Source organism: Phoenix dactylifera, chromosome 12 (assembly GCF_051530095.1).
Source record: "Phoenix dactylifera cultivar Ajwa chromosome 12, Ajwa_hap1_PhDact_Kaust_v1.1, whole genome shotgun sequence".
NCBI classification, from domain to species: Eukaryota; Viridiplantae; Streptophyta; class Magnoliopsida; order Arecales; family Arecaceae; genus Phoenix; species Phoenix dactylifera.
This window is the reverse complement of record NC_143201.1, coordinates 8,077,176-8,090,681: the sequence shown is the minus strand read 5'-3', so window position 1 is coordinate 8,090,681 and position 13,506 is coordinate 8,077,176. Positions and strand designations below refer to the sequence as shown.

Below are 13,506 nucleotides of genomic sequence, written 5' to 3'. Positions count from 1 at the left end.
CAACTGCGACTGACCAATGATGATTTTTTTGTTGTAGGAATATAAACTCTAATGATTTGCATCTCCACTCTCGGATTATACTAGTAGAATAGATTAAGATTATAATTACCATTCAAATAAAAAGAATTAAGAAAGTTGATTATCGATTGGACAATAGGGACTATTTTGGTTAAGTTATACGTGAGTTAGGTCGTAAATGTCTTTATGTTGAAATTGGGATGATAAGGGATGATAAAGGATGACTAATACACCAAAAACCCTAAAATAAAATAATGAGAGAGAGAGAGAGAGGGGATGGGCAAGTTCTTCAAGGAGTTGTTCTTTGAATGACAATGAAAATTCAATGCTTAAAGAAATCTCTGCGGCATGATGAACAATGGCTGGTTATAATTAAGGCAGCAGCTGGATGGTTGACAAGGATAGCCATATCATATTATTAGAGAAGCTTGCTTTCTGGAGTGAACAGAGATAAGCAGGAACATTATCATGAAGCTGGAATTTTTTTTCTCCCAGCTTCTTTAATGATATAAAAATTCATTAGGGTCCTCTAGGTTCTTTTAACCAGCATGCTACGAGCAGTTTGCCTTTTTATTTTTCCTTCCAATTTCACCTCTATTTGTATAGGAGTAAAATTTATATGCCCTCAAAGACACAGCCCTATGGTATCTTTCATGGACAGTAAACTGAAAGCAAAGTTGTGCTTCATTGAACACAGATCAAGGTTTCAGGCCACATGCTATTAAACCAGTCTCTTTGTAGGATCCCAACCACAAGGCAATCAAGACAGCAAAACATGATAGTTCGAGCAGTTCTCATATGAATAGATAGACAGATGATGATGTTTCAACCATGGAATAGAAATTGTATATTCACTTAATAAAATATATAACATCCGTCATGTAGAAATTTCACGAAAGGATGCTTTTCACCAAAATATTTGGTGACTCAATGTGACAAGTTAAGCTTTCAAATCCAACATTTACAGTCGTAAAGAAGAAGAGAGAAGCAGGTTCCAAATAAACAGATAGCTAACACCTCCATATCAGATCCATAGCACAAATCATGTTGGTAGCTGAGACTGATTTCTGTTTTCATGGTTTCATAAGCAGTTCTTTGATAAATGCAAGAACTCCAGGCACATCAACTGTCCATGCAACTGAAATTGGTGAATAGCCTGACCAAGGGTTCATTGTGTTCCACCTGCACCAAAAGTTTGGTAAAATCAATAGGTACCAAGAATAAGCAATAGGAAACCCACTTACAGTCCTACTTTTTTAATCCTTGGTCCATTAATGTATGTCCTACACAGATGCCCTGTGTCTCCACCCTCACAACCCCTTTTCTGAATGTAAAGAGATCTGATCGGACTAGTGCTGCAAAGCTGACTGGGTCATGGAGGAAAATCCCTGAATTATAAAACTTGTCTAAGTCAAACCATTACAAAGGTGGTTGCAAGTAAGAATGAGGAAAGATGGGGAAGAAATGTAAATATACCATAGACACCATCAGATTTTACACGCCAGTCTCTGTAGAACTTGCACATGTTACATATGAATTGTGTGTGCCTTCCTTTTGAATTTCTTAGTTCTGAGAGGTCTTCATCTGCAATCACAGATTGCACACATAATGAGTGAGAGTCGAAAATAACAAAGCAACTACGAAAACCAACTTGAGAACTTAAATCCCGGGACTAGAACCTGTAAATCTGACTTGAGTGGTGATGTTTATGCCAACAACAACAATATCTGCTCCACAAGTAAACACAATGTCAGCAGCTTCTGGATCCCCATAGATCTGCAAAGTGAGGAGTGAAAATCTTTAGAATTTTCTCAACTCTATTACTTAACACTACAATGATGGCTTGAAAATATTTAAATCAGCACTTCTCATGAACCAATGAAACAAACCCAAAGGAAGTACTGAAAAGTTAGAAAGAAGGTTCAAAGAGATTGTTCAAGAGAGGGAGCCAAGAGTTAGATCTTAAATGGTGTCTAATATACTGTTACCCGCCACATTCACCATCCAGGGGGGAGACCTTTTGGTTAGGAAAACAAGAAACTGAAACTTGGTTTGACATGCAAAATCCTAATACAGGTCTGAAGCCAAAGTATAGGGAACACATCAATGGAGAAGTGATATTGTGAGACAATAGACATGGATATGGGCCTGAAACCAAAGTAGCAAACTCCTCGCCTTGGTACTCATATACTGATTCTTGAGACCTTGTATTGTGAAGGATGATATGGGTGCAATACTTTTGGTGGCATCAAGGCCTACTGAAATGAATACTTTAAATATAACAAAGGGCCCTGCCTTGTTGATACCACATGAGAAGCAAGCTTTAATTCTGATAATAAAATTATCATACAAGGTGATGCAAGCTAAACAATTTCATGGGCCAGGGAAAGTATATTACATCTCAAAAGATATTTATAATATTGTCACAGTTATAAGTTTGCCAGTTTCGATCGAGGAAGCACCCATCACAATGTTAAGAATCAACAAAAAATCAGCGTAGACAAAATCCATGCTCAAGTAATCAGGGGCGATTTGCAAATTTGTTAGAAGCTCAGAAGAATTAAGATAGACCAGTAGTTAGTGTACTTTATAACAAAGTTAAGAACAATATGTGAAGAAATTCATGTAGTCATGTGTTCTCTGCTAATGTAACCAAGAATACTTAGGTTCGCATGGAAAGATAAGAATCATAAATTAAGTTGGGAATAATTGGAGGATTTCGTAATAATTCAAATAATTTCATTGCTCAAGTAGCACATAGAAGAAACTATTCCATAACATGCTCTATGAGAGGCCACTAGGTTAGCATATTCTGTTCCTGGTGTTAGAAAACGAGTACTTTTTTTTTGTGCTAAAGTGCTACTTCGATTGACCCCTCATGGATCAATTAAGGCAATTCCTTTCTTTCAATAAATTGTACTGATTATAATAGCAAAAGTATTTATGCTGCAGTAAGAAGCTTTTACATGGTACAAGACAACTTTTGAAGACCAATAACTAGAGAAAGATAAACAAATAAAGTGATAGAGAACATATCGAATTGTTTTAGTAAAAAGATGGCTAAAATCCTAGTCAAATGCATGCTTTTCCATAAATATGTAAAAGAAGATAAGAAAACCATAAAATATCATGGAAAGAATGATGGGCCCATTCTTTTACATTTGCTTCAGCAGCAGGATTAACATTTCCAGATGCAAAGAAAGCCCCGCCAAGTATAACCACCCTCTTCACCTTTCTTGCAAAGGATGAGTCCCTTTTGATGGCCTAAGCAAGTAACATTCAGGTCAAGAAAATCAAAATCATAATGATGGCAAAGAAACTAACGTAAAAGACACAAACCATCGTCCAACTAATTAAAGTGAACTTTCCCAGTTTAAGGTTCTATCATAAATTTCAGTAGGAGACATAAGCATCTGTTGCAGAAAAATCAAATAGAAGATGGAACAATCGTCTTACCAATGCTAAATTTGTTAATGGTCCCAATGCAAGTATTGATACATCACCAGGATACTGAGAAACCTTCTCAACCAAAAACTCAGATGCACTTTTCTCAGATTTTTTCCCTGCAGGTGGTGGATGAAATATATTCCCAAGGCCATCAGATCCATGTACAAAGTCAGCAACACGTGGCTTTCCTCCCTACAAAAATGAGGTAACTTTCTCTGTTCAATAACCATAGAAAGTCATTGCAAGTTAACACAGAACTTATGTTCTCTTGAATAGAATATGTGACAGGATACTGCAACAAAAGCACCCAGGCAAAAGGACATTGCAGCTTAAAGGTTTACAAGCTGCTGTTATGATTACCACTAGCAGAAAAGTAAAAATGAACCATGCAATTTGTTCATTTCATTAACATTTAGATAAGAGAGGTTGGACTCAAACAAGAATCTCAAAAATGAGGTAATCTAGACAACTCTCTAATATACATCCATATCATAATAATAATATATGACATTACAAGTGATTTTTTTTTTAATCAGGGGTTCTAAGTGTATTGTTTTCCTGCCTAATGAAGAGTTTTTAAAGTAATACAAAATCTTGAACTTCTAATTTGCTAGTGCGGTACATCCAATATGCACTAAAAAGGCAACAAAAAGAACAAAATGTAGAACAGAAGATCAACAAATAGTTGATCATGCAATTCTTATCATGGCTCGAAAAACATTTTCTTGGTTTCATTTATGTGACAGTTTTCTTAATTTAGATAACAGATACCTTTCTCAAATTTGGAAATAAATTTCAGCGTTACAAGTGGTGGTGCTGGGAATTCTTCGCTTCATACTTACTGAATTGAAGGATCAAAAGTTTTATGATAATTGATTTTTTTGGGACCATTAAAGCTTTTGATTTAGATGAAATGAACTAAAATTCATGATGCCAACCATTCCACAAAATCGTCAAAGCAGAGTGTAACAAGATAATGAATATATTCATATCCATAAGTAACATGAAGTGAACAAAAATTAGATTTGTTAAGTGCAATAGCACCACATAGACATGAAATTATGTCAAGGAGAGTTTGTTCAAGGAATCTCTAGGGGGTTGAATGATTATTAGATGGCTTTTATAATGGAAACTACCTTGCTATTTGGTGGCTAATTGTTCATACTCATTAATAAGTATGCACTCACTATCATTATATATAAAAACTTTTATAATGGAAACTACCTTGCTATTCGGTGGCTAATTGTTCATAGTCATTAATAAGTATGCACTCACTATCATTATATATAAAAACTTTAAATGGTCTGACCATGTGCAGTACACATCAAATGCCTCAATAACACATCTCAAGCATAGACAGGGATGCATCATCATCTGAGAGCTCCTTCCAATGGGCACGTAGGAAGAAAAAGAAACCCGGAAACAAAAAGGGACTGAAGACCAATTTTTTAAGGCCTTCAACATAAATGATTTATGAAGTATGATATATAAAGCTGAACTCAAATGAATATAATGAGCCTTTCTAATTTTATATATAATTACCATGTAGCATATAATGCTCGTGCATTGTCAGTACAAGAATGCTTGGCAAAATCATAAGAGACTTCATAAATGTGTAAACACTTTTTTTTGTGGTTGTGTATGAAAAGTATGGAAAATTTACTAAATTTACATAAAAGTGTGTGCAATCATCATATTTAATCATCCAGGTTACCCAAAGACTCAGACTATTAGAAAAAGCATACAAAATAAGTCAAATAACACTTGGGGTTTGTAAAGACATTCCCATTTAGCCCAATGACAATCTCCATTAGGAAAAATCAAAGCTGGGAAAGATTTCACAACATAGAAAAACTTAACCAGAGTAATGAAAACCAATGCTCAGCACTGAAAAAGAAAGTCATCAATATAGAATAAGGAATAGAAAATTTTGCTGATAAACTGGAATTCTTAGATGACACATATATCAATGACAAGAAGTCATACCTTTAAAGGCTCATCGCTGCCCTCTGCTACCAGAACATTTGGATGCCCTGCGATCTCACACTATCCTTTTACACATTATATGTTATATGTCATCATGAATGTGTTTCTAAAACATCAGAACAATACTCCAAAGAAATAATTCAAGAAAAGCAGGCAAGTGAGATTAAACTGGACACACAAAAAAACCATACTCTAGCATGCAGTATAGGAATCAAGGAAAAATACGTACCAATAGTAAAGCATTGCGAGTAGCATCTTCTGTACTAACATTGCCAAATATTGTAGTTAAACCTAAAACTTCAATTTCTGGTGTTTGAAATGCCATCATAATAGTCATGCTATCATCTGTAATCAAGGGGGAGAAAAACTGAATGGTTATTAATAGAGATACATTTTTTACATTGATTCAAATAATAGACTGCCATACCACCCCATACTACCCAGTACGGAGCCTACCGTACCGTACCAGATGGGAACGAATATGAAACTCAAGTTTAAGTCAGCATAGGCCCCGTATCGAGGCATACCGAGGTGTCTACCGACCCATACTGAGGCATACTGAGATAAAAGGTGAGAAAAATAGTTAGAGGACTATTTTAATATAGGGTGCGTATTGTACCATACTAGATATATCGCACCAAATCAATAAGGTACCAATACAGTACTTGATATTGAGATTGCAAACCTTGATTCAAATAGATATTATATGTTACAAGTTCTGCAAAGGGTAAACACAGTCACTTCAACACATCACATATCACAAAACTTTTTAAAGTATGGCAACGTCAGAACTTAAAACTTGAGAAATAAATCGATTAATTGTGAGAAGTGAAGGATCAAAGAAAATCAACGGGGTGGAAGCTTAGGAGATATTGTTAGGAGTATTCTGCATTGTCTTGAAAATGTAGATGTAGAGCAGAGGTTGCACCTGTCCTCCAAAATAGTAGTTCGGTCTTCAAATATTAGGAGACTTTTGCCACAACTAATTCTTTCATTGTTTCTTTAAACCCAATAATAGCACAGCAATAGTATGATCGAAAAATATGTTACGAATTGTCCTAGATTTTTGAGATTTGCAGAGAAAATTTAGCAGACCAGAAATGATCGGTTTTGCCAGGTACCATGCAGTCGGATAGATTGGAGGCCACATATGCGAATAGATGAAGATGAAGATGAGAATGTTGAGGGGAATATGGATTTAGAAGTACTATTATAATGACTACTGCTTAGGAAACACCTAGGCAGGTCCTCCCAGGTGTCCACGAAGGGTCTGCCACCTGAGTGGCACTCAATGTATATTTTGGCAATTGGTGATCTAGAGTGCTTAGGTAGCTGACTGATTATCCAGAGAATGTCTGGTATTCAAGAGCCCACCTAGATACACATCATATATAATTTAATCCAGCACTATATTATTATAAAGGGTACTCTTACTGAGATAATGAAGATCCTCAACCATTGCTTTCACTTTCCAATTCGGACCCTCTGTTATTGTGACTATTCTAGGAAGAAAATTGGCCATTTATTGTAAGATATTAACAAATTGGAAGCATAGGAAGAAGTGCACTTTCTCAAGAGGTCTCACCAAAGTAATAGAATTATTAAGGTAATAATATAATAAAGATACGGTAGGATGTGTGCATACATAAAACAGGTTATTAAAATTGCTAATATAATAATATCTATTGCAAACATGAAAGTTGTAAAATATGTATTACTCTTGCATTGGAATGTTTGGATTCCGTCGACCATAATGTGACAAAGAAATGGACATGGAACTAAAAACGTTTAATACATGCTAACTTATATTCCTTTAACCAAATATAATTGTGTCATTTAGGAATTAGTAGATTTATTGCGAGTCAAGCAGTTATAATTTTTGAGACAAAATTAATTAAATTTCAGGTTTGTAAAACTCTAGGTGACAATTGAGCTAATTACATGCTCCCACTTAGACATCGAAGAGGACTCATTTGACTATGCTGACTAGGAAGGGTAACTTAAATGTGAATACATCAAAGAACAGGAGGCAAACTGATAGAAAATCCTAGTCAAGGGATAAACCTACTGTTGATGCCAGCCTCTCTAATCCTTTCCCATCTTATCCAATCCAATGTCAAGTTCCTGTTCCTTCCTTGTTTTCGGTGATCAATCAAGAAAAGAGCAGAAAAGGTTATGAAAACAACCCCAGAAAACCAAGTGTTTCTTATAATTTAATACTAACATCAACCAAATCAGGCCAATAAACCTGGCTGACTCGATAATTAGGCAAGTATGAAGCAACCAAAAAAAAATGTCGCAAGGAAGGAAGCAATGTTCTATCTTGGTACATTCTCTCTTCCATACCCATCAAAATTATCGACAGAAAGTTGTTCTCAAAATCCATCAAACATAAGCTTTTTCTCTATTTGTTTTATTTCAGAAATATAAAATCTCCGAAAAGAGAAACACATAAATAAACATTTGGAATTATGCAAAACTTCCACCACCATGCCCGAAGTGAACATCAAACAGCAAATCAAAGAGGCAAAGGAATCGCTTTCAAGCAAAACAATGCAGAATGAGAGGGAGAAAAACAAGTGATACCGATCCCTGGATCCGTGTCGATGATGACCTTCTCCGGTCCAACAAAGGGCGCGTGATTCCTGCTGTTCTCCAACGATTTTCCGGCATTGGCGTTCGATTCCATCCCTCTCTTTCTCCCTCTCTTTATCCCTGGTGGAGGTTAAAAAATTTGGGTTTACGGGAGGAGGAAAGAAAGGAGGAAGGAGGAGCCGAGGAAACACGTTTCTGTTCTTCTCCACTCGCTACCTCGCTCCCTCCGTCCCTCTTCCTTCTTTACGTAATATAATATGTTTCCTCCCCTCTTTTTTACCAAAGACAGCTATTTTTTTTTCCCCTGGATTCACGTGGAACATGTGCACGTGATTGTATGCGCCCATATTTTGCATAAAGGGTCAGAGTGGATTGAATGATATACGTGTAGACTCGTTAATTTCGTTTCCATAAATATAGATAAAAATTTAAACATCTATTCGATTACAAATATTTAATTTTATTTATAATCCTATTTAATTTTATATAGTACTAATAAATATTTTAAGAAAATAGATGACCATATTAACATGCCATTAATTTGATTTATCATATACATAATAATATTTTTGATTTTATGATCATAAAGTTTAATTATTCGATTTACATCTATATTGGTATTAATTTATATTTGTATCCATTTGAAATAAATATGAATATAAATTTTTGTAACCACCTAATATCCGTATCCGTATTTAAATTCGTCAAGCAAAATGAATATGGATATGCATATATTAATATCCGATCCGGGTCTAATTTGATATTAGTTATGCAAAGCTTACCAAGAATGGAACTCCTCTAGCTGTCTGTTTTGCTCTTAGACATTAAACCAAGTGGTTTCAAAATTGAGATTGGCATTGCCTCTATCGTTGAAAATACTCAAATACAAGTGACTAGATAGAAAGATTTAGCATATGGAACAGGATCCTCTGCATCGTGTGCTTTTGGGGCTAGTATAAATCTCGAGATAAAAAGTTTCTCTTGATTCTTCATCTCATGTGTACAAATTCTTCATCTCATGTGTACCTTGGATAGCACCAAAAAGTTTCTTGAGATAAAAAGAGACCCATCAATCTCCGAAATGGATGACATGATAGCTTTTTAAGCTTGTACTATACTCTACAGTGCAAAATGCATATTGCAAAAGATTTAGAACTCATGGTATATTCTATGTATGTAAAATGAAACATGGATAATTATGCCTTTGTGAAATTTTTTTGAAGTTTTTGTTTTTAATTTCGAAAGATTATGCTCAAGGTTGCTAACAGCTGCTCTACTTGGTCAATTTGTCTTGTTGCGACTCCTAAAAGCATGATTAAGAATCTTATTGTAACTTTTAGAAATTTCTCCTAACCATTCTGTCTATATCAAGCACCCCATCTTTTCTATTCTTGTGGATTAAACTTCTTCGAAGGGTATTTTAGTAAGTAGGACTAATTTAGTGAATTCTCAAAAATACATACAAAGAGTATTTCTATTACAGAGAGAAAAATTGAGATTATGAACAATAACATCAAGCAGAGAATAAAAATTTGCATGTGGAGTGAAAGCTTCTTCCCGAACTTGATAGGATCCATACTCAATTGATATCATATATATAGTCAAATATAGGGGTCCTACCCTTGAGAGTTTTAATTATAAAAGTATAGATAATAATTTCATTATTTTGTGTCTGGTTTGCATCTTTCATGTCATATTTTTTCATGCTTATAGTTTATGCAATTTATAGAGAGTTGATTTCTTTTCGAAGATAACATGACACCTATCTATCACATATCGCCATCACAATATGGAGTGCCAAACTACTTTTGAGCAAAATAATCATATGATATTGGGCTAAGTTCTTCATTCTACTTTCAATAATTTACATAAAACATGAAAAGTTAAAAATATTGATAATATTAAATAATGATAATATTGAAAGTATTATATCATAGTTTAAACAATACAAAATATGAATAAGTTTGGCAAATCACAAGCTTTTTCAATAATTTATATTTTGAGCTTAGATTTTAGGTTTAAGCTAACTGGTTTGTGAGCTACATTGAGATGGCAATGATCCGTTGAGCTAACTCATTTATGAGCAACATTAAGATGGCAATGATCCGCTGACAAACATCTCTAAGTGGCAACACATCGAATTCCCTTGTTTTACTAAAAGGAGAGCTATGTTGGATCTCAATAAAAAATCAATACAAAGTTAGTAAAAGAAGCCTGGTGATGGAGATGCATGTTGAGGTTATTCTTTATTTGGAAGCTTGAATCATATATTCAATGAACTTTGTGATTGTACAATGTCAAGGAATCGATTAATGAAAGAAGTATTTATTGATTGAAAGGAGAGAGCACATGAAAAACACCTAGGTTAGCAATTGATATGGCTTTGATTTGCCATTTCTAAAATTTCGTCTGACAGCTCAGCCTGCCACCCAACAATGATAAGTATCAAGTAAAATCAATAGCCAATCAAATCTTCGAATAATCAACATGATCAGCTACAGCTCGATACAATCTCGACATGCCCTAAAAAGAAATGACGTAACCTATCAACATATAAGAAAAGTGCTCGATCATGGTATACTTGAAAAGAAATTTCTAACCACTCCCATCAGCGGATAAAAAAAGCTCAACTGCTCATCCTCGAATCGCATGATCTTAATCACGTAGATTTGCATCCTCTCCTCTATATATAGCAAGCATGGGGACCCTAAGGTATAAAAAGAAATCTGAATACCATTTTCATACTTTTGTCTCTCTTTCATCTCTCTGTTTTCTCTTGAAATTTTGTTGACTTAAGCATCGGAGGGCCCCTAGCCAGACACGTTTCAATGACCCTCTGAGTATTTTTTGTGGTTGCAGAACATCAAGTGCCATGCTATGCTCCTCCAACTCAACCAACTAGAGCAACCATCTACCGTCAAGTTGGGTTTAAGCAGGAACAGATTGGCATTAGACAAGGAGTCCTCTTCTTTCGAGATTTTTCTAGAGATTTAAGAGAGATGAAGTCCAAACGAAATATCTACCATTCCACCAATCAACCATAATTGAGGTCTAAGGACTCCCAACCTACTCCTCTGCAGTCTTCGATTTCACAACCAGCTTTGGAGGTAGTAATGGCTGAGTAGTTTAATCTGCTCGTTCAACAAGTACAAATATCGATAAAGGTAGTTCAAGATATGCAGCGCCTAAAATAGCAAACTACCGCTGCACCACTAGATCGACAGAATGGCTAGCATAGCATACTGGTTGTCGCCCCAAGAACTCCGGTCATCACTAAGAAGATCGTCTTTCTGGAGCTCATTCCGAAATGGGCTCCAACCCAAGAGATTCAATATCCCTCCAGTCAAAAAAGCTCTCCAAGAGAGGCCGACCTCGATTGAACAATCAAGGAGAAAGCAACAAGATCGAATCCTTGGGAGAAAGGCAAGCCGACCAAGAAGAAGATTTAGAGATTACAACCAACCCATAATTCTCCACCGTAATTATGGATGAACCATTCTCGAGGAGATTCAAGATCTAGTTTGAGATGCATGTAGGTACCTTGGATCCAATGGACCCATCAAGAGCTTTAAGGCTCTCATGATATTACAAGGGGCAAGTGATGCAGTTTTATGCCAAGTTTTTCCTACCAATTTGAGAAAAGCAGCTCGCCTGTAGTATTAAGATCTCCGACCAAGATCTATTTATTCTTTTGATCAGCTCAGCAGACAGTTCGTGGCTCACTTTGTGAGCAGCTAGAGGTAGAAGAACGATACCACCAGCCTAATTGTAGTGAAGCAGAGAGAAGACGAGTCTCTCAAGAGATACATCAACCTTTAATATGGAGTTGTTGAAGATTCATGCCTTGAACAAGAAGACCGCAGTATCAACGGTAAAGAATGAGCTAAAATCTTTCTACTTCTACTTCTCCTTAGAGAAGAGGACTCCTAAGGTTCTTATCCAACTGCTATCCCGAGATGAGAAATACATGAAGGCCGAAAAGGCCATAGCAGCTTGAAAGGACGAAAGCAAAGGTATGAAGGGTAGAAGAAGGGGACAAGAAAAAAAGAGAAGAATCAAGAAAGAGGCCAAGACGTGAAAGGGACAACTGCCATCGATCGAGGAGCCCACCACCAAGGTTTGACATGTGCACTTTTGTTAGCACGTCCAAAGCCCTAATTTTGGTGGAAATAGAACATCGAGATGAAGACCCCTTTAGCTATCAAGAATCCTAGGAAATATTGTTGTTTCCACAAGGATCATGGCCATGACACTATAGAGTGGGTTCAGTCGAAGGATGAGATTGAAGCTCTTATATGCTGAGGATATCTTGGTTAGTATGTAGAAAATTGACATCGAGAAGAGGGAGCATGGTAGGACAGACGCTCACTCGAGAAGTCAAAATACCACCAACCTATGGTAGGAGTTATTAATACCATCTCCGGTGGACCTGCAATAGGAGAGTCGAGTTCGTCAGCCCAAAAGGCTTACACTTGAGCAGCCTGAGCAAGAGATTCAGCCCCAAAGAGGTTAAGACCTAAGGAAGTTATATCTTTCTTGGATGCCGACTTGGAGGAGGTACAAACCCTCCATGACAATGTAGTTGTAATCTCTCTTACAGTAGAAAATTATGACAAAAGAAGAATTTTAATAGACAATGGAAGCTCTACAGATATCTTGTTCGATGATGTATTCCAAAAAATGAATTTGCCAACAGATCAGCTAAGAAGAATAGATTCTCCCTTGATCAGTTTTTTAGAAGACCTTATACCAGTGGAGGAAGTAATCATCCTTTCGGTCATAGCCGACCAAGAACTTTAATAAGCGACCGTCATGATAGACTTTCTAGTCATCAAAGTTTCTTTAGCATACAATGCAATCTTTGATCAGCCCAAATTGAATATGATGCAAGCTTTGGTGTCCACTTACCATCTGATAATGTGATTTTCCAAGAGCAATAGTGTCAGTGAAGTCAAAGCCGACTAATAGTGCTACATGGCCACCCTCAAAAAAATGCCAAACCTTTGGAGATGTTGCCCATCGAAGGTTTAGATGTCTGACACAAACAGAAAGAACAACATGAGGAACCAGCTGAGGAACTTATCTCCATTCCGCTTTTCGATGAGGAAGACAATTGAGCAATCTAGATCGACTTGTTGCACGATGAGGAAATAAAGAACCAGCTCATTTAGTTCCTCCACTTCAACACTGATGTGTTTTTCTAGTCGGTCGTCAAAATGATAGGTATATATCATTTTTTTGTGATGCATAGGTTAAATATAGACCCCAAGCATCGGCCGATACATCATAAAAGGGGAGTTTCACGCTTGAATGACAACCAGCCATTAATGAAGAAGTCGATAAGCTCCTAGATACTAGAATTATTCATGAAGTCAACTATCTAGAATGGATAGCCAACATCGGGCTCGTCAAAAAGACAAATAGATATTGGAGAGTCTGCATCGACTTTACCAGTCTTAA

At 36.2% G+C, this 13,506-nt stretch overlaps 1 protein-coding gene across 6 annotated transcripts; it reads right to left on the bottom strand.

Moving 5' to 3' along the window:
• Positions 1 to 836: 836 nt before the first annotated feature.
• On the bottom strand, positions 837 to 8,316 carry LOC103715389 (putative uridine nucleosidase 1). 6 transcript variants are annotated; one of them, XM_026807799.4, is made up of 10 exons: positions 8,038 to 8,273; positions 5,913 to 6,009; positions 5,681 to 5,796; positions 5,452 to 5,511; positions 3,475 to 3,657; positions 3,178 to 3,282; positions 1,698 to 1,794; positions 1,495 to 1,602; positions 1,271 to 1,406; positions 837 to 1,200 (listed from the first exon to the last, which is right to left on the bottom strand). In XM_026807799.4, exons 1-10 carry the CDS (start codon positions 8,122 to 8,124, stop codon positions 1,092 to 1,094), a joined length of 1,098 nt encoding a protein of 365 aa, XP_026663600.4. In that variant the 5' UTR covers positions 8,125 to 8,273; the 3' UTR covers positions 837 to 1,091. The 6 variants fall into 6 exon arrangements, with proteins under 6 accessions (XP_026663600.4, XP_008801225.4, XP_008801222.4 ...); XM_008803003.6 differs by having other exon boundaries at positions 5,918 to 6,009; positions 8,038 to 8,271; XM_008803000.5 differs by lacking the exon at positions 5,913 to 6,009 and having other exon boundaries at positions 8,038 to 8,316.
• Between the last annotated feature and the right edge of the window lie 5,190 nt (positions 8,317 to 13,506).